The sequence below is a fragment of the Oratosquilla oratoria genome, chromosome 42 (genome assembly GCF_046742065.1).
Source record: "Oratosquilla oratoria isolate Oo_2021 chromosome 42, ASM4674206v1, whole genome shotgun sequence".
Taxonomy (NCBI): Eukaryota; Metazoa; Arthropoda; class Malacostraca; order Stomatopoda; family Squillidae; genus Oratosquilla; species Oratosquilla oratoria.
The window spans coordinates 7,834,370-7,861,869 of NC_134818.1; the positions used below are offsets into that span (position 1 = coordinate 7,834,370).

The 27,500-nt window shown below is 44.3% G+C and overlaps 1 protein-coding gene across 14 annotated transcripts in view; it reads right to left on the bottom strand.

Moving 5' to 3' along the window:
* LOC143021335 (uncharacterized) overlaps positions 1 to 27,500 on the bottom strand; it is a 568,810-nt gene that overhangs the window by 62,105 nt on the left and 479,205 nt on the right. For 9 of the 14 annotated variants that reach the window (XM_076178747.1, XM_076178748.1, XM_076178745.1 and 6 more), the window contains 2 exons: positions 27,113 to 27,286; positions 4,961 to 5,185 (listed from right to left, as the gene is read on the bottom strand). In XM_076178747.1, the coding sequence (XP_076034862.1) occupies positions 4,961 to 5,185; positions 27,113 to 27,286 (399 nt within the window). The remainder of the gene's footprint in view (positions 1 to 4,960; positions 5,186 to 27,112; positions 27,287 to 27,500) is intronic. The other 5 variants (XM_076178755.1, XM_076178750.1, XM_076178754.1 and 2 more) reach the window with 3 other exon arrangements.

The following is a 27,500-nucleotide window of genomic DNA, read 5'->3' on the forward strand; positions in this document are numbered from 1 at the left end:
TTACGGACATCAATGTTCTCGTCTATTCATGTTTACTTCCAATCCACAGATTATAATTCAAAGACATATTTAAAAAGGAACTGATGTTCCTCTCTTTATGCAATGTTGTTCAAGATATATGGTAATTACCAGCGAAACGTACGTACATACATATATATATATATATATATATATATATATATATATATATATATATATATATATATATATATATATATATATACATACGTCTGCATGAAACTTGCTGCGTGTTAACCTTTCAAACACCTTGTTAATAAACTGTAAACATTAACTAACAAGTTGTCTGGTTCCCAGACGGATAATAACCACGTATGAGAAATAATGACAAACTGAATACATATCCTACAAGGAGCTTTGATAAAATTACAAGCCTGTTGTCGCAGGAACAGGTGAACAATTTGAAGAAAACTTTGAACAAGTCGGGTGTTCCAACTTAGCTGCTGGAAGACGGCTGTGGTCGTCATGCCCTTGGCGGTGGGTTCAGCAGGCGGCGGCTACCGAAGGCTGCGGCAACAAAGAGTAGATAGGCTGTGGGGGTGTCCTCCATTCAGAACCTGCTACTACTGGAAAACCTGTAACCTGAAACTTTTTATGATTGCTGAAAGCTTGGCATGTACCACACGAGGAACACATAGTGAGATGGTAGCTGGGAGCACAAGGAAACAAAGAGAATACGAAGGACATGATCCCATTGTATCTATAATAAGACAGAAGAAAGAAGTGAACGGGACAATGAGGAGGAGGAGGAAGAAGATCGGTGACTGTTGATGAGTGGAGTGTCGAATTCCGCGGTCGATTCCTCGCTCGTTACAGCGGGGGTGTTAACGCATCGCCTAACGGGGGTTTAGGGGCAAAGGGGGCGACGAGGGGGAGGGGAGTATAATATCCCATGGAAATTAGGGGGGGGGCGTTTTGCTTCTTGTTGTTGCTGTTGGGGGAGGGGGTCGTTTGGGGGTGGGGGAGCCTGTGATTAGGACCTAGTTTCGTAGCCAATAAAAGGTCAGGATCCCTTGGAGGTTACCGTCTTCAGGTAGGTAGTTCGGTCGGTCGCTTTCTCTAGTTCACCGCGCGCTTACTAGAGGTACACTACGCCCGGCGGTGACGTCGGTAGGGAACGTGGTTGAATACAGAACGACAGCACTAACAACAATAACTTCTTGTATAGTCATGAGGCTGTGTGAGGCTGTAGCTGGCTAGCTGGCAGCGGAGAGGAGGAAGAGGAGGAGGAGGAGAAGGAGTGGGGGGGCGGAGGGGGGACAAGTGTGGTTCAGCAAGGGTCGAGGGGTGCACCAGAGGCCTAGGTACAGCAGCAGCGGCGGCGGCAACAGCGGAAACAGCAGCGGCAGCAACAGCATCTGGGGTAAAGACTACTGTGTCACATGGAAGTCCAGCGCTTGGTCAATCTTGGCAAATGACATTGAAATATTCGAATGTGAGCCACTAACACCTCGAGGGCCATTACTTGGCCCTCGAGCATCCACAGGTGGTTAATAATTCCGTTCTATGTCACTAAAGGAGAACATGACCAAGAAGGGGCGCTATCCAGCCACAGCAAGTCATGAATGAGCAAAGTACAGTAGTTGGTGCAAGGCGGTCGCAGGAGCCGGTTCTCCAGACACCGGCGACCGAGGGCGTGACGGGATGCGGCCGCTGGTGCTTCCCCCTCGACCTGCTGCAGGCTGAGGCGGGAGGCCCGGCGGGGCGACCCGACGGTGAAGGAGCAGTGGTACTCGAAATAGGACAGGAGCTAGCCTGTACTGCCAGAAGGGTCGGGCGACAGGGCCAACATGTACGGGTGGTGCCAGTAGGAAGGAGGGCAGTCGCGGCTGCCGGCACAGCCAGTAGGGAGGACGGGCAGTGGGTGTAGCATGTACAGCCAGTGAACACGGGCAAGGGAACACGCATGTACGGGTTGCAGGACCCGTAGACAGGGACAGAGGGTCCAGCAGGGGCAGGCGAAGGGACCAGTTGGGGTGGCAGCGTGGCCAGCTGGGGGAGGGAGGGAGAGGACGAGGGCAGGCGGAGGGGCCTATGAGGAGGGGCACTAATGCCCGCAGGGATAGACAAAGTGGCCAGCATGTACAGCCGACAGGAACGGGGCGGTAGGACAAAAAAAAACAAAAGGACCAAAGATGGGGTGCCAGCACGTACAGCCAGCAGGATCGGGCACTGAAACCAGCTATAACAGCCAGCCAGCACGGACGGAGAACAGGGAGAACGGGTAAGTGGGGGCCAGCCTATAAAGCCAGCAAGGGGGGGGGGAGAGTGGGACCATGAGGTACTGGCATTGGAGGCAGCAGGGTCCGGCAGTAGGGCCAGTACGTAAAATAACCAGCCGGGAGAGGGATCGGGCAGTAGGGCCAGCGAGTACAGCCAGAAGGAACGGGCTAGCACAGGCTAAAATGCCTGATGGCCAGAAGGGTCTACTAAGTAAAGGGCGCGGGCGGTGACTGGGTATGGCTGACATGCGGGAGAGCAGTTGGGCGTCACGACCTCGCCCACCCCCAGGACGAAGGGCTCGCCCCTCGTCGTGGGCGCGGGCGTCGAGGCGCCTCCCCTGCTTCGGAGGTCGAACCACGCGACAACCAGGACACACTCGCCACTAAGGACGCTAAGCAACTGGGACTACCCAAGCGGGTCCTGGTGGCCGGTACAGTGACAAGCCGTACTCGGAGTAGACTAATGGAGGGAAGGGTGCAACTCTCTTGCACGGCGGCGGGCGGGCGGGCGGGCGGGCGGGTGCGGGAGGACAGGTGTGGTGGGCGGTTCATGGGTGGTGGTGGTTGCATTACGGGTGTCGTGGTACAGGAATGGTGCACAGTAATGGAATGTGGTGTGTGTGTGTGTGTGTGTGTGTGTGTGTGTGTGTGTGTGTGTGTGTGTGTGTGTGTGTGTATACGCCTGCATTTGTACAAAATCAAGAAAATTGCATCGATGGAAGATGGGAAAGAGAGAGAGGGAGAGAGAGGAAAAAGAGAGAAGGAGAGAGAGAGAGAGAGAGAGAGAGAGAGAGAGAGAGAGAGAGAGAGAGAGAGAGAGAGAGAGAGAGAGAGAGAGAGAGAGAGAGAGAGAGAGAGGGGGGGTGGGGGAGAGGAAAGGTAGGATGAAAGTGTTGGGGAGGGTGAAAGAGAGAGGGAAGGTGACAGTGAGGAAGGGAGAGGAAACGAGAAGGGGGATGGGTGAGGAGACGAAAATGACGAAGAAATAGGAGTAAGAGAGAAGGGAGAGGAGGGAGAAGGGATGATAGAGAACGAAAGAGAAAGAGAATGAGATATAAACAGAATGAGACAGATACACGGAGAAAGAAACAGACAGAGACCTAGAGAGAGAGAGAGAGAGAGAGAGAGAGAGAGAGAGAGAGAGAGAGAGAGAGAGAGAGAGAGAGACAGACACGTAAAGAGGGATATAGAGAATGAAAGACATAAACAGACACAGAGACAGAGACAGACAGACAGACAGACACACGCACACACACACAGGGAGAAAGAGAGAAAGAGAGAGAGAGAGAGAGAGAGAGAGAGAAAGAGAGAGAGAGAGAGAGAGAGGTGTGCTTGCGTGTGAGTGACAGACATGGAGAGAAGAGAGACAATGAGATATATATAGTGTGTGTGTGTGTGTGTGTGTGTGTGTGTGTGTGTGTGTGTGTGTGTGTATCTGTGTGTGTGTGTGAGAGAGAGAGAGAGAGAGAGAGAGAGAGAGAGAGAGAGAGAGAGAGAGAGAGAGAGAGAGAGAGAGAGAGAGAGAGAGAGAGAGAGAGAGAGAGAGAGAGAGAGGAGGGGGGAGAGAGAGGAAGAGAGGTGTGTGTTTGTGTGAGAGACATGAAGAGAGAAGAGGGGGAGGGAGGGAGAAAGAGAGGGAGAAAGAGAGACAGAGAGAGAGATAGAAAGAAAGAAAGAGAGAGAGAGAGAGAGAGAGAGAGAGAGAGAGAGAGAGAGAGAGAGAGAGAGAGAGAGAGAGAGAGGTTAAGAGAAAAAAAGCTGGGAGGATGAGAGAGAAAAAAGAGGGAAGGATAGTGTGAATGGAAGAGAGAAAGAGGGAACGACTGTGAGAGACAGAGAGAAAGAGAGGGTGAGAGAGTAAGAGAGTGTGCGAGAAAGGGACGGTGAGAAATTGAGTGTGTGTGAAACAGAAAAAAAAGAGAGAGAGAGAGAGAGAGAATGAGAGAGAGATACAGAGATAATTATGTAATGAAAATTGATGAGAATCACTGTAGCATACTGAGAGGAAGAGCGGAACTTAGAGTATATATTACAGACAGGGACAGAACATGTGCGTCAGTGTGTATTCGTATTCATGACGTGTCTGTGGTCGTCGTTGTAATAGTAATAGTAGTAGTAGTAGTAGAGCAGAAGTGGTAGTAGCAGAAGTGGTGGTGGTGGTAGTAGTAGTAGTAGTAGGTGGAAGGCGTTTATGGACGCGAATGAAGAGGAGAAAAAACATTTGGCTCATGTGTATGTTAATATGCTTGATATCTGCAAGATGGGCTGTGACAGCAACGGGCGTGGTAAGAGCTAATGATACGCTGAAGGAAAGAATACACTGTAGGGGGGGGGAGGAGAGAGAGTTGGTCCTATGAGGAAGGTGGCGAAAGTGGTGGTAATGGTGGTAGCAGCGACAGCAGCAGCGGCAGCGGCAGCAGCAGCGGCTACGGCAGAGGCGACAGCAGTCAGCTGTGGACTGAGACTGTGGCACGATCTCCACTGTACTAGACCTGCACCTCTGGGGGCTGCGATGGACGTGTGCATCATATATATATATATATTCATAAATATATGCATATATATATACATATATATATGAGCAAGGAGTGTTGAGTCTGGCAGAGAGAGCTGGAGAGAGAGACTAATGCTAAGAACTACGTATACGGGGGTGACAACGAGTGGGGGGGAGAGGGGGGGGTTGTTGGTTTGAGCAGAGCAGGAGTGCGGGTTGTGCCTACCACGGGTTGTTGTGCGGCGCGGCCCTGGCTCGCCCGGAGCTGAGCCTGCAGGTGCGGGGGAGGGTGGAAGTAGCGACAGGGGTCACGAGAACAGCGGCTCTTGGTAGCATCCATGCAAACTGTGACAGTGCCCTCGTCTGTCGTGCTCACGTGATCGGGCGGGTGAGCGAAGCGACACTCTGGTTCTGCCCTCTTGCACGCACCGCGCTGGAACTCGCGGCACACCTACAGGCAAAAGAGGCGACTACAGCAGGGCGACCCAGCAGGACAGTAGGGGCAGGGCACACCGGGAAACCACCCAGCAGCAGCGGCGGCGGGAGAAAAAAGGGGGGGAGGGGGAAGAGAGAGACGGGGGGACGGGGGGCCAAGGTGGGGGGAGTCTTGGAAAAAGGGGATGGAATTGGCATGGAAAAAAATGCCTCACACAAAAAAAGGGTTTTTCAAAAAAAGGGAGGAGAGGGTCCTTCTCTTGCAAGAAAAAAAAAAGTGGGGGGAGAGAGTCTAGTTAGGAAATGACTCCTGGGGTACACAGTTAAGATAGGGGTTAACGGGGGTGAGAGAAACTAACTGAGGCATAGAAAGAGAGTTAGAGAGAGAAAAAGAGAGAGAGAAAGAGAGAGCACCTGGAGGAAAGAGACAGGACCAGCTTAAGAGGGCACTTGGCAGGGGTACAAGGGGCCAGGTGAAGGGAGGGGAGGTGCTACAAGGGGGCAGCCCCCCACCCCCACGCCACCAGGTGACGGGGGGGAGGGGGGCGCAGCGCGGTGGTGAGAGCGGGGGAGGGAGGCTGTGAACAAGACAGCAGGGTGAAGCACAGTACCCACCCAAGCAGCTACACCGGGGAGGGTAGGAGGAGCAAGGGGGGAAGGACGAGGACAACGGCCCTGCAGTCCAGGGGAGCTTGGGAGGCGATTCTGTGTCTGGAGGTCTTATCAAACGCCCCTGGCCCTCGACGGGGGGGTGAAGAAGAAGAAGAAAAAAAAATGACAACAAATGATGACCTCAGTCACGAAGACACAGTTGCAAGTTTACAGTATATCATGAGACTTATCTTTCTTCCTCTCCCAGGGGCGGGACCAGACCTCCAGCTTACACTGGGTTAGAAGATGTTAGAAGATACGTTGAAGGGGCTATACATCTACACTTAAACACTGAGTTAGCGTTTAAGTGCACTTCATTAATGAGTTGATTTATACAGTAATTTTTTTTTACGAAATCAGTAAAATCCCATTTCAGAATGCAAACGTTGCCGACAAGCACCTCGCTGGTTGCGCCTGTGAAAAGAGTGCAAACGCCTCACAACCAAGGACGGGGGCGGGGGGGGGTTGGCGGTGGAGGGGGGTGGAGAGAAGGGCGAGAGAGACCACGCCATGTTGAGAATGCAAGAGTGGCGGGGGCAGTGAAGGAAACTGGAAGAGGCGGCGGCTGCGGCAGGCGGCATGAGCGAGGTGCTGGCTGCGGCAGGACATAAGAGCCTAAACTGCGTCGAGCAGAGAGAGGCAGCAGGTGAGAGAGCGCGGGGGCGCGAGTTTGACAACGGCCTTGGCCCTCCCTTCACCTTGCCTCTGACTCTTCAGGTTAGTAACCGCTAGTAACCCAGGGTAGCAAGCAACATGCATAGCAAGCAACTTAGGGGCATGCAAGCAAACCAGCAAAACAGTAGTGTGACAGTTGCCTGTCTGCAAACCCGCGGGGCGCAGCGCGGCGCGGCGGTGAGGTGGGGAGGGGGACGGGGGGAAGGGACGAGGTTCAAGAGGGGATGGGGAGGAAAGGGGTCCAGAGGGGATGGGGAGGAAAGGGGTCCAGGGGGGAATGGGGAGAGAAAGAAGAGGAGGGAACCACAGAAACACGTGGAGTGAACCTGCGGGGCAGCGAGGACCGGGGAAGGATCGGAGTGACCTGGGGAGTGACTGGGGAGTGATTGGAGGAAGTGGGGAGTAAAAGAGGAGGCTCAGGAGAGTGGGAGGAGGGGGAAGAGGGGGGAGGAGGTCAGGACTTGGTTCGCGTACTGTGGTGTTGGTGATTCTAACAAACTAGACTAAATGGTGGCGCAGGATGGTGCCAAATCAACGATTTCATCTGTATAGGTCTCGAGTGAATGCTGACTAGTATATACACAATACATATATACATATATATATATATATATATATATATATATATATAGTGAGACACATAAATCTACAGAAACTAGTTCGTCGCTCATATGCTTTCAGTTGTGCGTAAATACATGACACAAAATTAAGAAATTATATTCTGGAGACTTGTTGGAAAACGAGGAGGAAATGTTGGATGAAAAAAAGGAAGTAGAAGGCGCGTGATGACAGGAACCTGTGCCCTCCGGCAACCAGATGTCTCTTTCTGCATCCAGTCAACACCAGGCACTCACACCTATGGTCTTTAGTCATTCCGAAAAAAAAAAAAAAAAAAAAAAAAAATATATATATATATATATATATATATATATACACGCGCGCGCGCGTGTATATGTGTATGTATACGCATTTAAGGCGGAAAGTAAAATGTCTTTGCATCTATTTGAGCACTAGCTTTCACTTATATGAATGTCAAGGGTCAACGATAATGTACATATTTACTTGTGTGTGCGTGTGTGTGTGTATGTGTGTGTGTGTGTGTGTGTGTGTGTGTGTGTGTGTGTGTGTTAGCCATATATATACTTTGCTGTGACAAGTGATATTGTTTTTTATTTCTACGCTACATTCTATTTAGCTAGGTGATTGCTGATGAGAAAAGTCTATCTCAACGAGAGCATTCTCGGCGCCAATGGCACAGGACAATCGCATCACCCTTGTAATTGCATTGCAATCCACGTGAGTAGTGCCGCATATATGCATAACCCTAAGGTCTGGGATCTCCTGAAGGAGGCTACCACAAGCACCTGGAAGGTGTGGGGGGGGGGGTGCCTCTGGACACGAGGGCTCTCCGCCCCTGGCGTCAGGAAGGCTTTGTTGACGACAGCACTTTTGTCTGATTGCAATTAGATGCTTTATAACCGCAGCAATCACCGCGTGGGGGGAGGGGAGGAAAGGGATGAAGGATAGGGGGGGGGGACTCCGATAGGCCCCTACCCCCTAAACCAGGGGAGTAAATCAAGGGGTTGAGTGGTATGGGGGGAGGGGGAAGTGAGGGGGGGGGCGCTTTGAACGAGTGGGGAAGAAAACTTTCGTCGCTTGTACTTTTTGTACTTTCTAATGAACAATAGGTGCAGTTTTGATATAATGCCGGTTCTTTGGAGGGATTAAGTTTAATGATGACACAGTGAGAACGTACTTCAGTGACTTCGTCCCAGCGAATTCGTTCTGCTTAGGATGCGGCACAATGGGGAGACTACCTTAGAAAGGCATTCCTAATCATACTCAATACCGTTGAGTACGTTACCATATTATTCGTTACCATATTTTTATCTATTTTTATTTGATTAACGCCAACTGATATTCTTCAGGGGGGAGGTGGGAAGGCATCCCATACAAAGGGGGAGTTGCGAACACGCCCCAAAAGGTTCGTATTCACACGTTACACGTCATCGAAGTCATTAGGTCCCTCTTGAACGTAGCGGTCGGTCGGCCGGAGTGTGGTTGAGGGAGAGGAGGAGGGGGAGGAGGGGGGGGAGGAGGAGGAGGGGGAGGAGGAGGAGTGGTAGGGAAAGGAGAAGTAGGAGAAGGAATAGGAAGAAGAGGAGGCAGAAGAGGAAGAGGAGGAGGAGGAAGAGGGGAAGGAAGATGAGAAGGAGCAGGAGGAAGAGGAAGACAGGTGGAAAAAAGAAGGAAGAGGAGGAGGAAGAAGAGGAGGAAGAGAAAAAAGGGGGAGAAGGGAGAGGAAGAGGAAAAGGAGGAGAAAGAGGAACAAAAGGAGAAGGACGTAAAAGAGGTGGAGGAGAAGGAGGGGGGAGGAGGAGGAGGAGGAGGAAAGGAGGAAGAAGAGACCTAATTCAGTATATTTGATATTGGTGATTATTCAGTAGCTCTGCCAACTTTAAAGATAATAATATTCTGGCCATGTGATTCAGGTAACATGCGGATAATTAAATCTCCAACGAAAATATCCGGTCCAAACTCGTACTATCCGTCAGCGGTCCGGGACCCTAATAGTCTTTAGACGGAGACAAAATAGGAGACCGGAAGGAAGCGTTCAGTATCATAGCAGCCATTACACTTGATAAAAAAAAAAAAAAAAGGTATTTTGCGTTGACTTCTCTCTCCCTCCCTCCCTCCCTCTCTCTCTCTCTCTCTCTCTTTTTTTTTTAACGCAACTGAATTTCGTGTGCATGCCTCTGATCAAAACCAACACCTTTGTCTCACTAAAGTTTGTCACTTAATAATTATGTAAAACGCAGCTCATTTGCATACGCTTTTGTGATCTATCTTTGTTGAAATATGAAAATTACATTATAATGGACTTCATCTGAACCCTCTTTATCTCGAATTCATAGATGTGGCATTTACTCTTAATTTGATCGCTGCTCGAAAAATACACACCCCCGCTCATTGTCCTTGAACATGAAGGCGGCTGTAAGAGACCATAAGGCCTACACTAGGCAGTTCCATGTCTATTCCCACCTATGATGAGAAAAATTTCTGTTTACGTCGTTGTGTGACCTTGGAGATCTCCTGGAGCTGGTGGATCGAGAGGAGGAGACCTCTCCTGGTAATGACTTGGAGACATCGAGGACTTGGGGGAGGGGGGGACCGAAGACTGTGTTTTCCTCCGGGACAGTGACTTGGGGCAAGATGGGAGAGCTAACTGACGAAAGGGAGAGTGGGAAAAAGAGAGAGGGATTGACCGCTCAGGAAGAATCATCTATTCAGAGTACGAATATTCACGCAATGTAAAGCGGACCCTACACGATCAATATTATTGCGCAATATTCCGTATAGTACAATATTATTGCGCAATATTCCGTATTGTACAATATTATTGACGATGTCATGGTATTGAAGAGGCACACGTGTTTGGCCGTTACATTTGATGTCTTCAATATATTGTGTCATTCTTCAATACCATCCCTGCACCGTCAATAATATTGTACAATACGGAATATTTCCTGCTTAACGTGAATCTAGTTCTGAATACAAAAAATTCACGTAACGTAACGTGAATGTAACACGATGTAACGCGACAAGTCTACATCACATCTCTACCTGCCGAGTGACATGAGCAACTGTAGTTTACCATCGCTTCTATCCGTGTGGACTGTCGCACAACGCTACAAGGGAATCCGACTATGAATTTGACGTAATCAAGGCTGGTGTTTATCAAACGTGCGATGAAACGGGTATATGATGAATATTCGATGTGATGATGAGTGGTGACTTTAGTGGTAAGCACTAAAATATACACTAAAGGTGTCGGCACACTTGGCATTTCTCGCTAGCACGCTACTTGTTTTTGCTACTTTGAGTAGAAACGACTTCGGTTATGATATTTTTGTTTTTTCAAATATCCAATTGTCAAATTATTCTTGCGTCTTATAGTGAGAAGCTGACTGACGAACTTAAGAGACACCTATGCGAATGTTTGACCCAATATTGAGATTTTCTTACGAAAGTCTATAATATTCTACCCAATGTCGTTTCTACTCAAACGAAGTAACAAAACCAAGTAGCATGCTAGCCTAGCGTGCCACCACCTTAAGCATACGCGCCCAGCGGCCGTTTTGAGCGATACAAAACCACGCCCCCTTTTCCTCTCTGACCAATCACCACTGCTTTTGAATGGCGCGTGTTGGTTACGAGGCTGCGATTGGTCGGGATACATAAGAGGGTGTGGCTTGTTTCGCCTATGATTACGGCATGATTACGGTTATTCTTCTGCCTTTGGAACAGTCGAGAGTCGCCATAATCGAGTTAATTTTTGTCGATATGGTGGTCAAATGAACTGATGTTAAATAAGTTTCATCACTTGGCACTATATACATGCGGCTTTTGTTGTTGGGTACACGTTTAAACTTTAAGCGTGTTATGTTACGCTGTTTGCGTTAAATATACACGTTGTGTGGAATTTATTGTGTTTTTTATTTAGTGTCGGGTGTTGAGTAAACATCGTTTGGTTCTTACTGTGTTTTTAATTTCGTGTCGGGTGTTGAGTAAACACATCGTTTGGAACTTATTGTGTTTTTTAATATCGTGTCGGGTGACTCTGTGTCACTTAGTGAAGACAAGTGATGGTGGCGAGCAAATGCCTCACCGAGAAAGTCGCCTCTCTCCTGCCGAAGAGCACCACACGGAGCGGCACCTTCGCCCGGAGGAGGAGTAGGAGGAGGAGTGGGACGAAGAGGAGGAGGAGAAGGAATGAAGGAACAGGACATCGCGAAACGAGACAGGAGGAAGAGAGATCATCCGGTCAAGGTGTGAGAGGGATCACTTCTGGTTTGCAAGATCAGACAACTGGCAACAATAGGAGGTTGAGTTTACCGAAATATGACGGTCAGTGCCACAGTGGGTTGAGTGTGTGGCGCCACTATGTGACGCGAAAATGGCACTCGCACGCGCGCACGCAAGCGAGCGAGCAGCTGCACAGAGGAGGGTAAAGGGATACTTGGCAATATATATAATAACATCGACAAAAAGTGGCGTAACTGAAGGTGACGATTCAACCAAAAATATACTGTGAAAACAAAAAGTTTATCCTAATATATATGAAAAAAAAAACTGTTTACCGCGAGAGGAACTAACAATAATACCAAATAAGAAAATTGGGGGCATGGGGGGAAAGCTTATATATATATATATATATATATATATATATATATATATATATATATATATATATATATATATATATATATATATATATATATAAACACAAATTCAACAATACGACATCCTGCGTAAAGAAAAAAATAACAATAAAAGTGGAGCCATCCATGTATTTTGCATATAACATTAATGATCAAGAGGTGTTCGCGGGGGGAAGGGGGGTGGGGTCAAAAAACGGACAGTGTGTGTGTGAAAAAAAGAAATAATAAACGACTTGAACTTTCACAAGTGATTTGGATGCACAAACCGGGTCTTACGGTAGCTTTATTGTTGTTGTTATTACGTCAGTTTATGGATCAAATATGACAATTCTATTTACACTAAGCGAAGAACTGTGAACTAGGTTAAGTTCTGCCGACTTGATAAACTTCAGACTATATTTAATCTTTCTCAATTCGAGGGGGAAGTTCATGAGTCTGGTGAGGGTTCGGTGGCAGAAAAGGATTATTACTAACCCATGATATATGACAATTACACAAATATGTTTCTTCCTATCACCAGGCACATTTATACATTAGACTTGTGAGAATGCAACAACAACAAAGTCTTTTTGTCTAATCAAGGGCCAGTTTTGATGTCCTCTTCCGTGCATATCATCGAAGATAAACAAATGGACTTCATTCTTGATCTGACCCTGAGGAAGGTTCCATGGTGAATCGGAGGGGGGAAATCATAAGTGTGGCAACAGCGCAAAGAAATATTGTGATAGACCGCTCCGGGCTTGTTCGCTTTGGAGTCAAAGAAAAAAAATAAACAAATAAATAAACGAGTGTGGGAGTTTGTTCCCTGGAGGGCGAGACGGTCTGGGGGGAAACACGACTCAAAGGAGAATGACTGTTCTCTAAGAATGCGACCCAACCCTGAGTGCATTGAGAGCCACGTGGCACAGCATCAGTATTTCGGTAACCTCCAAGAAAATCCTGAATGTCAAGGCTACTTTGGTAAAAAAAATAAAAAAATAAATAGATATATATATATATATAAAAATAATAGTACCAGAAAAAATTATTCATCAATGTATATATATGCATATATACAAATGTGTATATACATATATCAATGTACACATACATTCCTTTTATATATATATATATATATATATATAATATATATATATATATATATATATATATATATATATATATGTCGCACACACACACACGCGCACGCACATAAGCATAATGAAAAATGCTAGAAAAAGGAAAAAAGAAACGCGCTTTCGTTGATTCACATCTTCAGGGTACCAAACACAAGTGTTTGCCACGTGTTCTAACCACACGAACTCAAGAAATTAAATTCCTTGGCGCAGGTTCCGTTAGTCAGCAAGTAAATCATGACAGGCATTATCATAGAACCGCTGTATATTCTGTTGATGTACGTGTAAAAGATCTGCTTTCTCTATGAGGTCCTGTTTCTGACAAAAAAAAAATATTCGTATAGTTTTGAAATTACGATAATTTGATTATGGATTCGCATGAAAACATTAATCAAACCAACTTCTGACGAAATTTTAAAGTTTCTAGTAGTTGACCACTTATATGCACAATGGTTCCAATGTTATACAACTTTATGTTATTCGTACATGCTGCTGTCTTCCATGTTGTCCTTAAGAATCGTAGCTATTACGAAAATAAAAATTCTTGGAAACCGTCCATTTGCTGATTAGGAAATAACAAAGCTGAATGTGTGTGTGTGTGTGTGTGTGTGTGTTTACCTAATTGCATGACTTTAATCTTACACTTCTTGCTTCATTCATAAACCATTTCTTAGTCTTCCGGTAGCAATTTACAATCCTCTTCACTTTCAGTTCTTTTCATGATCTTTGTATCATCAGCAAATAAGTTTGCGTTATTCCATTCATCACATCATAGATATACTCTAAGAATATTACTGGTGTCAAAACCGAGCACTGTGGTACCCCACCTTTCACTTATCCCCCAAATCCAACATCTCATCTTTAATTACTGTTGGCATATGTCTATTGGTCAGGGAAATCCTTATCCGTTTGCAGTGTGGTCCTCTCAAATCCTTCAAAATCCTTATTAATCTTTTGTGCGGCACCTTGTCAAAAACCTTGTCCAGGTCCTGATATGCACAATCTACCCATATCTCTTCTTTCTTGCCGGACATCAATTGCTCTTGAATAAAAACTGAAGAGGCTGATAGCACATGACTTTCCTTTTCCTTTTCCGAACTGATTTTCAACCAAGATTCTCTTTTCCTCCAAGTCATTTATCTATTTTTTACATATTCTCACATATTCTGACAATCGTACAAGTCAAGGGCACCGGTCTATAATTCAGCTATTCCTTCCTCCTTTCGCTCCTTATGGATTGGGACCACATTGGTTGATTGTCAGTCCAGAGGCACCTTCCCTTTTTCCTGGGAACATATAATCATAATCCACTGGTGACTTTTATCCACCTGTTTTCTTTAGGTATGAAACTAATGATATTATCTGTCCCCCCAAGTCCTTTCTCATCTCCGAGTTCTGTAGAAGTTTATTCATGTACTCCTACATTTATATTGTTTGAGTCATCTTCTTTATCTTCGCCTTTCCTTAATAGTCCTCTTCCTTGGTGGACGATCACTGGGAAAGTTTATGCATAACACAAGCTTGCTGTTTTGCTTCTTCAGATACTACCCCTTCAACTTTTAACTTGAATACTCATCTATGCTTCAGCTGTCGTTCACCTTTTCACTTTGTGTGTGTGTTTGTGTTGGCTTGTGTTGCGTTTACGTGTGTTGTATGCGCGCGTGCCTATGTTGAAAGGATGACCATAACATCTACCTTGAAAGACTACGTCTGCAACGAAGAAAAGTTTTCATGAATTAGATTGTACGTTATATGATACAACCATATCTTCTGGACACTATACCGTAGTGTAAGACTGACCTAGTATGGTACATATATGGTGTTCATACTTCTGTACCCTTATGAAGATGTGAATAAATCGAAATGCTCGACAATTTCGTCCTTCTCCGTAGATGCGAATGTCTGCCTGAATCGCGCACCTGTTTTACAGTTCAGTTGCGGATATCATACATGCACATAAGGCAACTCAAACTTTCGAAAGCAACCAATAATTTACACATACACAAAAATATAGTGAATGCGTGAGCGCTTTCATTCTTGTATGTGCATATGCCTCTACATACACATACATACACACGCACGCACACACACACACACACACACACACACACACACACACACACATATATATATATATATATATATATATATATATATATATATATATATATATATATACATACATATATAAGTGGAGCAAATATAAAGCCAGTGTATAATCATCCTTCTCTAGCACTGGGGAATTCATTCTTAGCAAGTTTCCAGGCAGTATACCACATGACTGCTCTGACACAGCCACTTCCCACTTTGGTTCCTGACTTTCGAAGTTAAAGTAAGCACTTTTCGACGGACGATCCTCAGCAAGCGTTACTATGTCTCGTTTTGGCATTCACTATTATTTTTTTTCCTCCTTAGATAAGTCTTGTATACTCACTAGACAGCTTAAGTATGTCCAAAATTATGATGGTAGTCTTACAATTATACTGAAAACAGCTGGATTTTCGTCAACTATTAAAGGTTGGGAACCATTGCCCTTGTCTTTGTTGCCCACTGTTCGGTGCTTGGAAGCCACGTGGCGGACAAGGAACTCCCTGCGGACTAGAGGAGTGACCTCCTCACTTAGGAGTCAGAGAAGTCGACGTGACAACGTCAAGGTCGTAATCACGGCGCTCAGTATTTGTTTTTTCCCATCAAGAGCTTCTGGGTCGAAGACAAGATCCACGAACGAGACTTTATTCCCAAGAAGTCCGCAAATGACTGGATGTTAGCAGTATTGTGGGATGTTGCTGGGTTTGATCGTATGTCTGGATGACGAGGATTAAGTGGTCTCTCTGTATCTCCCTGTGGTCTTTCTTGGCTGGTCATGACCCTCGGCGCTTCAGAAGAGGATGACCAACACATAGCGTTCTCCAAGTAGTTGCTTCCACATATGGACATACACACGCACGCACACACTCACACACAAATACACATTATATATATATATATATATATATATATATATATATATATATATATATACATACATACATATACACACACACATATGCATACATATATACACATGTACAAAAATATTGATGCAAATTAAAAAAAAAGGAGACAAGTATCACTTTGTAATTAATGATAAAAAGGAACTGTGCAACAGATGATCAACTTTGATCCTAAATTACCTATCTGTTAAGGTTAGCCTTCAACGGAGTATTGATTAATGGTATTATTGTTATTAATTAATGTCATTAATATTAATATTACTCAAATGGCAGTAGTAGATAACAACGAAGCCAATCAACTGCAGTAACGCAATACGGACTACAAATATAAGTCATTATACGTCAATTTAATAAATCATATTATGTGTGTAGACCAACAACACAAATACAAAAAAAAAATTGTCAATGGTAAATTAAAAAAATCTATTAATTTAGCGGAACATTCACTCATTCATGTATTGAATTATTCAAAGTGAGGTAAATGTGTTAAAATTACGTTTGTTTCGCGAAAGTATTAATCAATGTTAACAAAGACGGACGAAGAGGAAGGTGACGTAAAGAGATACGGAGGTAAAGAGAAGGTGATCTATCATGTTAAGTCAGGTTAAAAAAACAAGAACATTAACTAAGTCATTCAAATGAAACATAAAGGTGGAAAAAAATTATCCTGAAAGAGAAACGTCCATCAATACTGGTGACATGAAGAAAAAACAAACGTAGTATGTGCAATCACATTAAGGAAAAACTAAAGCATTGAGCTGTTCGTGAAATGTCGATCTGAAGCTCACAGTATGTACACTTACAAAAAAAACAACAACAAAAAACCAATGGTGTAAATCAAAAGCTCAATAGCATTGCTACGACATCAACAGTAGAAAAGACATTTACATGAATGAAAGAAGTAATACAGGTAACAATTATAATCATAATAATAATTACTGTAATCAGTAAATAATAATGACAATGACAGTGGTTACAATAAAAACTTGTGGTTCTGATAACAACAAAATAATTACATTAGTAAGAACAACTACACCAACAGTTAGATCAATCAAACAAAAACAGAAAATTATGTAATAATAATAATAATAATAATAATAATAAACAAGTAAAATAATAATAACAATATGCTAACAAATATAATCAAAACCATTTAAAAGCCAATCGAGAATTTGCAAGCAAAAGATAAACAAAGAAATACACAAAATATAATGAAAAATTAACAAAATCTTCGGTAACGACAACGGAAAATAAAAACCAGCTCTGAGGTACACACTGACACCGTGACAAGCAGTGAGGGCTAAGGTACGGAGGGAGGGGAGGGGAGGGCGTTGAGGTAGGGAGAAGGAGAGTTACATCTACAAAACCTGGTGCATCAGGGTGTTAAAAATTCTATTTAATGCACAACTACGTGAAGACATTAAGTTAACTACATTTGTAGGGAGGTTTTTGAGTGGATCAGGAATTACATGAATCGTGCGTGCGTGACTGTGGGTAGGTGAGACGGGTGCTGGAGAACTACACATCTTCTTTTCTATCTTTGAGCTAATTTGCTTCTTTAACTACCTATCTTTACACCTAATGACAACTCAAGGGTAGTCGTCTAAAATACTTTAATTAATTCTCGCTACAGTTACCAAATAAAAATCTATGACTAAGACCACGGTTACGTCTTTACGAAACAAAAGTCTGTGACCCCAGACCAAATGAATCGTCAAGAAAGAGGAAAAACTCAAAACAATGCAGAAGACACAAATAAACTCAATCGAACTTAACAAGAAAGCATCTACAACTTCAACCTAGTGATGGCTGCGGAACTAAGGAGTTAAAAGAAAAAAAGCCAAGAAGAAAAAAAAAAAAAAACGAACGCAACGACGCACAAGAGACAAAAAACAAAACGTTTAGGAAACAAAACGTTTAGCAACGTATCAATAAAACGTTCAACTGAGGAAAAAGTGAACTGGATATGAACATCGTAACCAAACATGATTCGAAAGAAAATATGAAAGGGTGGAGAGGAAAAAGTACATTCCCTCTTCTACAAGGTGGTGGTACACTGTACATATTTTATTATGTTTAAAGCCAAACGATCTTATTCACAGAGTGGGCCCGTGCCTCGGCGGGGTCTCGATCGTCACCCTCGTTCAAACGGAGTCCTCTCTTCATCTGAATAACACCGTTTCACCTTAGCCATAATAACATCTATCAGGTGTGCCATTGTACAGTGAACGTGTGGGAACGTAAAGAAACGGCATGGAACGGGGGTGAAAAACACCACAGATACGTGGTGGACGGGGTTAGGGTAGAGGGACATTTTAACACGGGATGTGTTGAAAGGGAAATTGATCACCAACAAGCCAAACGGTGCAAGTGCTGCAAGAAGTGGTGACAGCAGGACGATGCCAGTGGTGATGGTGAAAGAGATTACCTAGGAATGGTGATGTGATGAAATGCGACAGAAATAAAAATATGCCTCTTCCATGACCTCTTGTGTAGCAAACAAATGTCATGATTTTTGTGGGCGGAGGGCCGGACTTGATGTGGGTCTCGACCCTCCGTGTACCTGCTCCATTCGGGGTCCGCCTCGGTGCACCAATAACGGTGTGTATGTGTTTTGTATCATAGTGGGAGAGAGAGAGAGAGAGAGAGAGAGAGAGAGAGAGAGAGAGAGAGAGAGAGAGAGAGAGAGAGAGAGAGAGAGAGAGAGAGAGAGAGAGAGAGAGAGAGAGGAGACAGACAGAGAGTGAGAGAGAGAGAGAGAGAGAGAGAGAGAGAGAGAGAGAGAGAGAGAGAGAGAGAGAGAGAGAGAGAGAGAGAGAGAGAGAGAGAGAGAGAGAGAGAGAGAGAGAGAGACAGAGAGAGAGAGAGAGAGAGAGAGAGAGAGAGAGAGAGAGAGAGAGAGAGAGAGAGAGAGAGAGAGAGAGAGAGAGAGAGAGAGAGAGAGAGAGAGAGAGAGACAGGATGCAAGAATTCGAAATGGATGGGGCTGTTGGTGAATGAGAGTTCCAGGTGGTGACCCAGGTGGGGGTGGTGATAGCGGCTGTGATAGTTGTCTTGATAATGTTGATCCTCAGTGATGATGGTGATGATGATGACGGTGGCGATTCTGTTACTTGTGTTGGTTATGTTGATTGCCAGTGATGGTGGTGGTGGTGGTACAGTTAGTGGGAATGATAGTGTTAGTGACCGACAATAATGGTAGTGGTCTTGATGGTGTTTGAGGTTTCGAAATTAGTGAAACTTAAGCCCCGGTCACACTATCACGACTCAAGTGAGTTCGTTTGAGTAGAAACGACTTCGTTTACAGTTTTCTTATCTTTCGAATCTCTTAATATAACCTTTGCGTCAAATAGCGAACTGTGGACTTGGTGAAGTCTAGAATACTGTAGGCGAAGTCGTCCTGCAGTTGTTCAAATTCACAACATTTGACGAGAATCGTGATAGCGTGACCGGAGCTTTGGTGGATGTCGTCCACAGGATGATTTCGATGGTGAAGCACAAGACCTAAGATTTAGGCACTCTACATTATCATAAATATTCTTTCAACCATTTAGAAGAAAGTGGTGGGAGGAGGGAGATGTTATATCACCGTTCCAAAACGGGGGGAGGGGGGGGAAGAGGTATTTCTCAAAATCATCAGGTCTCTCAACAAACAAGAGACCAGCTTGGGTAAAGAATACTTTATCTGAGCGCGAGAAAATGGTTGTTACAGAATGTGCTTCACCAGCGCTTCTATCAATGTGGACAATCTCTCGGGAGACAATGGCAAGATGAATCAACTCCTCTAGAAAAAAAAGAAAAAAAAAGCTGCTCGCCGCAATTGACAGGGTCTGCCATACCATGGGTTTCTCACTTCCCACTTCCTTCAGACTCGAGACTCGAAATCTGACTTAACATGAATTTGGATAGCCTCGTTCAAATAACGAGGGAGGGGGGTCACCCCTGCAACAAAATGTAGATTTATGTTGTTTGACACAAAAATAAAAAATTGAATGTTACACGGTCCTGAAGGGCGCTAAGAGTGAGTGATTCACCATGGTCTTGGATCACATGTTGGATTCGTGATTGACAGCTATTTCCCTCCCGGAAGAGAGCTCAGAGCTCATACGTGAGTGAATATGTGTGTATGTGTGTGTTTGCACAAGTTTCAAGGCAATTATGACTGAATGGTTAAAAAAAGTTCATGAACTTAAGATAAATGAAGAAGTGCGTAATGGAATATATACTGATAAAACATGTTTAAACATGAAAGAATGTTATTAAAGGAACTGACAGTGAAGGAAGAGTGTGTCATTGAAAGGAGGAAAGTAATACAAGAGGAAAAAAAAGTTATTTAACGTTTTTGAGTCGTTTGTCTTACGTAGTACCAATTATAGCATTTGAGTATTTTGACACGACTGGCCAAAACCAATTGAGGTTTAAGAATAAGAGGTAAGGATATCAAAGTGAAGCGACTTCACAATAGTTTGTTGTGATTGATGTTGAAGAAGATGAAGGTTGACACAGATGACTGTGACAATGATGAAGAGATGACAAATCTGAGCCCACAAGAGGACGTGCCATTAGAGGCTTAGAACGATGTAGGGTGTGTGGGGAGCCTACGCCCGAAGGCGCTGAGCAGCCCCCCAATGCGCTTTAGGGACTGTTGAGGTAGGGAACAGGCCCTGGTGGGAATCGGGAGGAAATGTGAGGCTCGAACCTGTGACCACGAGGATACGAGACCAACACGCTTCCGACTGTGCCACCAGGGGACTTGTTGTTCGAAACAGCGGAGACTGAAGGAGGGATCGGGTGAGACGGGTGGTGGTAGAGGTGATACGGTGTTTTAGTGATGCGAAACTGGTGCTGCGAGACTGGAGGCGGCAGCGGCTGCGGCAGCGGCGGCGGCGGCGGTGGTGGTGGCGGCACTGATACCGGTGCCAACAACACTTAAGGCAAAGCGAAACAAACGACAACACCAAACAACAACATCACGTGCTTTTGGAAGAAGGCAACAAGAGTTTCGTCATTTCCGACGCCGAACATGCAGAAACATTGGGATAAAGTGATGAATAGATAGATAAATAAACTTAGTGAAGTCTCTAACTCAAAGAACCTCTCTCTCTCTCTCTCTCTCTCTCGCACAAATACACACACGCGCGAACACACACACACGCATTCACGCACGCACGCATACAATATCCTCATCCAGAAAGTCAGAAATGCGCGCACAAGTTTTACATGTGTGTGTGTGTGTGTGTGTGTGTGTGTGTGTGTGTGTGTGTGTGTGTGTGTGTGTGTGTGTGTGTGTGTGTGTGTGTGTGTGTGTGTGTGTGTGTGTGTGTGTGTGTGAACAGCTGACCTAATTACTTGTGGGTGGATACAATGACAGGTTCGATCCCCGAATTTCGTTTGTTTCTGATTCGTAACATAAATCGCTATCACGTTGACAGCACCACTAAATATCCTTTAAGGGTATCACACTGGGCTATTCTTCCTCCCACATCCAACTTCCAACCTTCATTTGAACAACTTGAGTATGACTTCGCTTACATAAATCTAGACTTCTCTAAGAACATTTCAACAGTATATCTAACATCCGTACTGATTTATAATTTCTTTGTTCATTAATCAGCTTTACTATATATATATGACGAAATGATAATTTGATAGTTGGAGACTCGAAAAATAAAATATTGTAACCGAAGTCATTTTTACTCAAACGAACTCTGAACTGTCGGTGCTGGCGAAGTCCGTGGAAGCCTAGTGTGATAACCCCTTTAGTGGTGACAATCGGCAACACTAAGTCAAACACTAACGCAACAGACTACAGTCCGACGTTTCTTCCCATGAGAGACATGAGGAGAGCGTTGCCAGACGTTGTGGGGCTCCGTGTTCCCAGTCTGTGAAACATAAAGCAATAGTCACTTTCTCTCTCATCTACTCCCCTTACCTCCGTCTCCCAGTCTCCTTCATCCCTTCCACCCGCGACTTCTTTTCCCGGTAGTATCAATTTAACTTTTTTGTCCATCTCTATACACGAGGTTCTTACACGTATCTCTTTCCCGGCTTCCTCTTCCTGCAGCAGTTTCCCCTTTCTCATCTCCATTATCTATTTACATCTCCTCCCACGCAGGCACCCACCCCATCCCCCGCTCCCGCTACTTCCTCTCCCCCCCATCCCGGTCGTGATGGTCCTCTACATCTTTCCTGACGTCCTCCTCCCACCCTTACCTTCTTCTTCTTCTTCTTCTCTCTTCTCTTCCCTGCATCTCCCCTGTCCTCCATCCCAGAGTCAATAAATCTCACACATAGTTCCCCCTTCTCCTCGATAAACGTTCACGTCTCCACGTCCCACCAACCGTTTCTCTTTCGCTTTGTTCCTGACTTCCTTGAATCACACTCGTCGCCTTCAGGACTCGAGTTCTCGCTCCTTTTCAGTACTCCAAACGTGCTATGTCTCCTTCTGCCTTCCCCCTTCTCACTTCCCTTCCATTTTCTTTACTTTCTACTCTTTACGTTTCTGTCCTCTTTCCTATCCAGTTCTCTCTCTTCCTCTCTCTTGTTTAACCACGTCTTTCTTCCTCCTCTTTTTGTCCAATTTTTCGTAGTTTCGCCATCAGCGCCCCAGGATCAATTATTCCTCAGCATTAATGTCCCATAATGTCTCCCAACCTCATCCTCTTCTGAAGATAAGCTTATAAACTCCTACTGGCTTCTTCAATAAGGAACAACTTCTTATTTTTCTTCTTAAACACATTCACTAAATCCACATATCATTCCCATACGGCGGCTTCGTTTGTGCTACACACACACACACACACACACACACTAGGAAAGGGTGGTGGATGGGAGTGGAATGGGTGGGAGAGAGTATATCTATTTCAACTTTGGCTACCCCCCTGGTAAGGGGAAAGGGGCACATGGGATATGGCATATACCTTTGAAACAAGGAATTAAAATGAAAATAACAACAAATGGGTGAGGGATGGTTGAAGGATGATTGTACGTCTTGGCTGGGCCACCTCCCTTATGGAAAGGAAATGGCCTTTTGACGTGTGTAGGTACGTTTAAAACAATGAGAACAGGACATAAAAATCATACATACACCTAAAGGGTACTGGTGTACACACACATACAATCACATGCTCGATTTCACAAGCAACAAATACACAACGCTGACATTCACATCCTTGCACGCTCGCAAGGGCATAAGCAGATGTTGACCTACAAGATGAAGAGAAATGCCCTGAGCGTTTATAGTTCGAAAAAAAAACATCCAATAGTCGAATTGAGAAAAGATCAAACGAAGAGCTCCTGCAAAGGTCAACTATATTTTACAAACACATATCATATACAGTGTGTGTATGTATATATATGTATATATATATATATATATATATATATATATATATTTATATATATACTGTACATATATATATATATATATATATTATATATATATATATACTGTATATATATATATATATATATATATATATATATATATATATATATATAATATATTATATGTGAGGATTGTTATCATATCGTTCTGCGCGTGACCGACAACTGTCTTGACCCGAGTTCAAACCCCAATGGCCCCTCTTTTGTTTTCCTCAAGTGGTTACAAAGCTGATTGTACAATAGAGTTAGCTCTCTTCTAATGTACAAGGTCTATAGATGAATCTCTCTCTCTCTCTCTCTCTCTCTCTCTCTCTCTCTCTCTCTCTCTCTCTCTCTCTCTCTCTCTGTATTTACTTAGTTGTATCTTACGGGAAGGGGAGCTATGCCCGTGATGTCACGTCTTTGTATCTCGCAGTGTCTAGTTTGCTCTTAAAATCGTGTGTGTGTGTCTACGTTTGTATACGTACACGCGTGTGTGTGTGATTACCATGTATGGAAGTTGGGAGCACTCTAAGCCCACTCCTTCAGTAAAGCGCAGTGGAGGGATACGGAACACCTGTCAAAGAGATCTAGAAGCGGCCCACGGTAAATTATGCACTGTGATATACATATTCAGGATATGTGGCGCAGTGGCGTGGCTCATCGTATAGGCAGTATGATGATGGCTGCAAGACTTCTCGTTCTGTATCTGTTTCTATATATGCTTCACTTTCTCTCCAACTCACACACACACACACACACATACATACACACACGATTGGGATTCTCTTAATATGTTAAGGCACAGATCAGGCCTATTCTGTGTTGTGTTAGCGCTGGCTGGTGACCTGAACGTAGTTGCGGTAGCGTGGTTCTTCCTTTCCTCGGATGGAATTTGTCTTTGAACCTTATGTCTGGAGGGTTTTAATGGAGTAGGATGTTTGGTAATCGGCCTTGGAGAGTGATTTGTTTGTAAGCTGAGAGTGATTTTTTTTTTTTTTTTTTTTTTTTTTTTTCTGCGTAGCGAAAGTAGTAGGCCGCTGTATATGTTTGAGTAGTATACTGCTGGGGTAGCGTGTATTTTATTTTCTCTCTCTTCAGCTGGTTGCATTGGTGTGATGTAATGAGATGGCTGAGTGGAGTTGTGAGCTCCATGGGGGAGGACTTTGGTTACTGTATGCACATGTCCTATTGGTGTGCTTTTGGTACATCCTGTTATTCTTTGTGCAAAGGCAGGAAAGGCAAGAGGAGGGGAGATCATAGCCTCGTTGACATGGGGCTAATTTAGTAACCGGTACTGCTAGCGACTTGCAAACTACCCCTCTACTTGACCAATATTAACAGAAAGTTAGTCAACTTGCCTCCAAACTATCCTAGCGTTAACACTTGCCCTCAGGTAAGTTAACTTACAGCTAGCACTAGCGGCTACTAAACTAGCCCCGTGTCAAGGACACTTATGACATATCAAATAATGGTGACAAGAGGAAAATGGTGGCGAAATGGACAGAATCGCTGGAATAGTTAGGTCAGATGTGGCATGTGGTGTCTTCACGTCTATGTGGTTTTGTGGTGGCCTATGTTCCAGGAAAGGAAAATGGGACGCGTCTTTTACCAGATTTTTGGTTCTGAGAAATATATGTATAATATATATATATATATATATATATATATATACATATATATACACATATATATATATATATATGTATATATATACATATATATATATGTATCATATATATATATTTTATATTATATATATATATATTATATATATATTATATATAGATATATATATTATATATAGATATATATATTATATATATATATATATACATACATATATATATATACATATATATACATATATATTATATACATATGTAATATATATCATATATATATATATACATATATACATATTATATATATATTATATATATATATATATTATATGTATATATATATATACATATATATACATATATATATATATATATATATATATATGCGTGTGTGTGTCCCATATATGGTGGCCTGGTAACCACTTCTGGCGTTGAAGCTGAAAATTCATACATGAACTCGTCATGCACATACAAACACACACTGTACATACAATCATACACACTCTACGCACCTACTTCACACATATTCGCACAGTGATGCGGCATTTATACTCGGCCCATACACAAAAATCACAACAATGAAAAAACTCGTGCGCGCGCACACACGTGCACACACACACACGCACACACACACACAACGCCAAACGTTAAGAACTATCCTATGTGCAAAACAAAAAGAATTACGAAGGAAAAAATGTCTGATACATCGTTGTACCAACTCTTCCGACAGAGCCAAGATGAGGCATCATTCATCACAAAATTCATCACATCCTCACTATATATATTTTCGTTCTAACTCTACGATATGTACACGAACACACACGCTAGGCACATACATGCGCGCGGCCGCGCACACTTCAACCCACACCGGAAGGCTGATATGTATATTTTTTCATAGTAAACACATTAATATATGTATATATATATATATGTATATATATTATCCATGCATACATGCTTGCCGCATGCACGTGCTCCCTAAATTGCTGGACATACAAATTACGTGTCAACGGTGCGTGCAATCACTTCTGCTTTAAGGAAGCCGCGAAGGGAAGCCGAAACCAAGGCAAATGTGAACAAGCATCACAACTGGACTCGGCAAGAACAACAACAACAACAACAATAACACCAATTACAAAGAAGAAAAAAAAGAAGACGAAGGAAAATAATTATGCTACAGTTCTCAAACGACTCGTCTCGGCCTATCGCCTCTCGTGTGTAAAATGTATGTATACACACACACACACACACACACATATATATATATATATATATATATATACACATATATATATGTATATGTGTGTGTGTGTCTTGTGACGACCCTTTCCCTGTACGTCTAGCCCAACCTGTTTGGGCACCCTCTTCTCCACCCCCCCACATCACGCACTTGTTGAGGATAAGTAGACCCTAACTTTGGCACCCCCTACACCCCCGTTGTCCTTTCCATACCCTCAACCTATTCCTTCCGGAGCGGGAAGGCGGGCGAGGCTGAGAAGGAGCACGTTGATAGCAAGAGGAGGAGGAGGAGGAGGAGGAGGAGGAGGTGAGGAGAAGGAGGAGATTAAGTGGAGGAGGAAGGGAAGTGAGGAGTAGAAGAGAAAGGAGGAGGTGAGGATGGGGTTAGGGGAGGAGGACAAGGAGAAGATTGAGGTGGTGTTGGAGTACGAGGATAAAGAGGGTGGTGGAAATGGAGGAGGGGGAAGAGGAGATGGTAGATGAGGTTGTAAAGGAGGGGAAGATGAGAAAGAAGAAAAAGGGAGGAGGAGGAGGAGGAGGAGGAGGAGGAAGAGGGGGATGAGGAGGAGGAAGAAGAAGAATATGGGGAGGAAGAGAGGGTAGGAAGGAGAGAGTAGGAGAGGTGAAGAGGAGTAAAAGCCAGAGTAGAGGTGGGACTGCAAGAGGCCCTTCGCTTATCGGGTTCTCTGGACGCATAAGGCGACGCGGCGCCGGCGGGAGGGCATAAGGAGGAGGAGGAGGAGGAGGAGGAGGAGGAGGAGGAGGAGGAGGAGGAGGAGGAGGAGGAGGAGGAGGAGGAGGAGGAGGAGGGGGCAAAGGCAAGGCAAGTAGGGACACCACAAGTGAGGACAGGGTATCCAGAAACCTCCTGCAGCAGCGTCCACTGCTTCAGGAGCCGCCGGGCGGGAGAACACCGAAAAGTGGGGGTGGAGAGAAGGCAGAGAGTGCAGATTCGGGAGAGGACAAGAGGGGGCGAGGGGGTGGGGCGGGCGCGTGACGTGCAGGCGTGCACTTTGAAGGGTCCCTAAACACTACGGATCGCAACTGCCTATGCATACCTCAAGGCGATCTGTCCTGGGTACCTTCTGGGCAGTCACCACCGTCTGGGGTACGATGCTTCCCGTCATGGGGGAGGGCACTGCTTCCGTCATGCCCATGGGTACCACGGACGTTCCGATGTAGGGGTTGAAGTTGCCCACCGCCGGGATGCCCAGGTACGGTGAGTTGGGTTGCTGCGGAAGAAAAGAAGAGCGTCAAGGAGGGCAGGAGGAGCGGGGTACATGAACAAAGCCAGCCTGAAAACACTCATCGGATGGAGGGGCAGATAATAAAAAATAATAATAAAAAATAAAATAAAATAAATTAAAATAAAATTAATAAATAATTATAATAATTAAATAAAAACGTTAAGAGGGCAGAAAAAAAGAGGTTAAGATCAGTAAATTC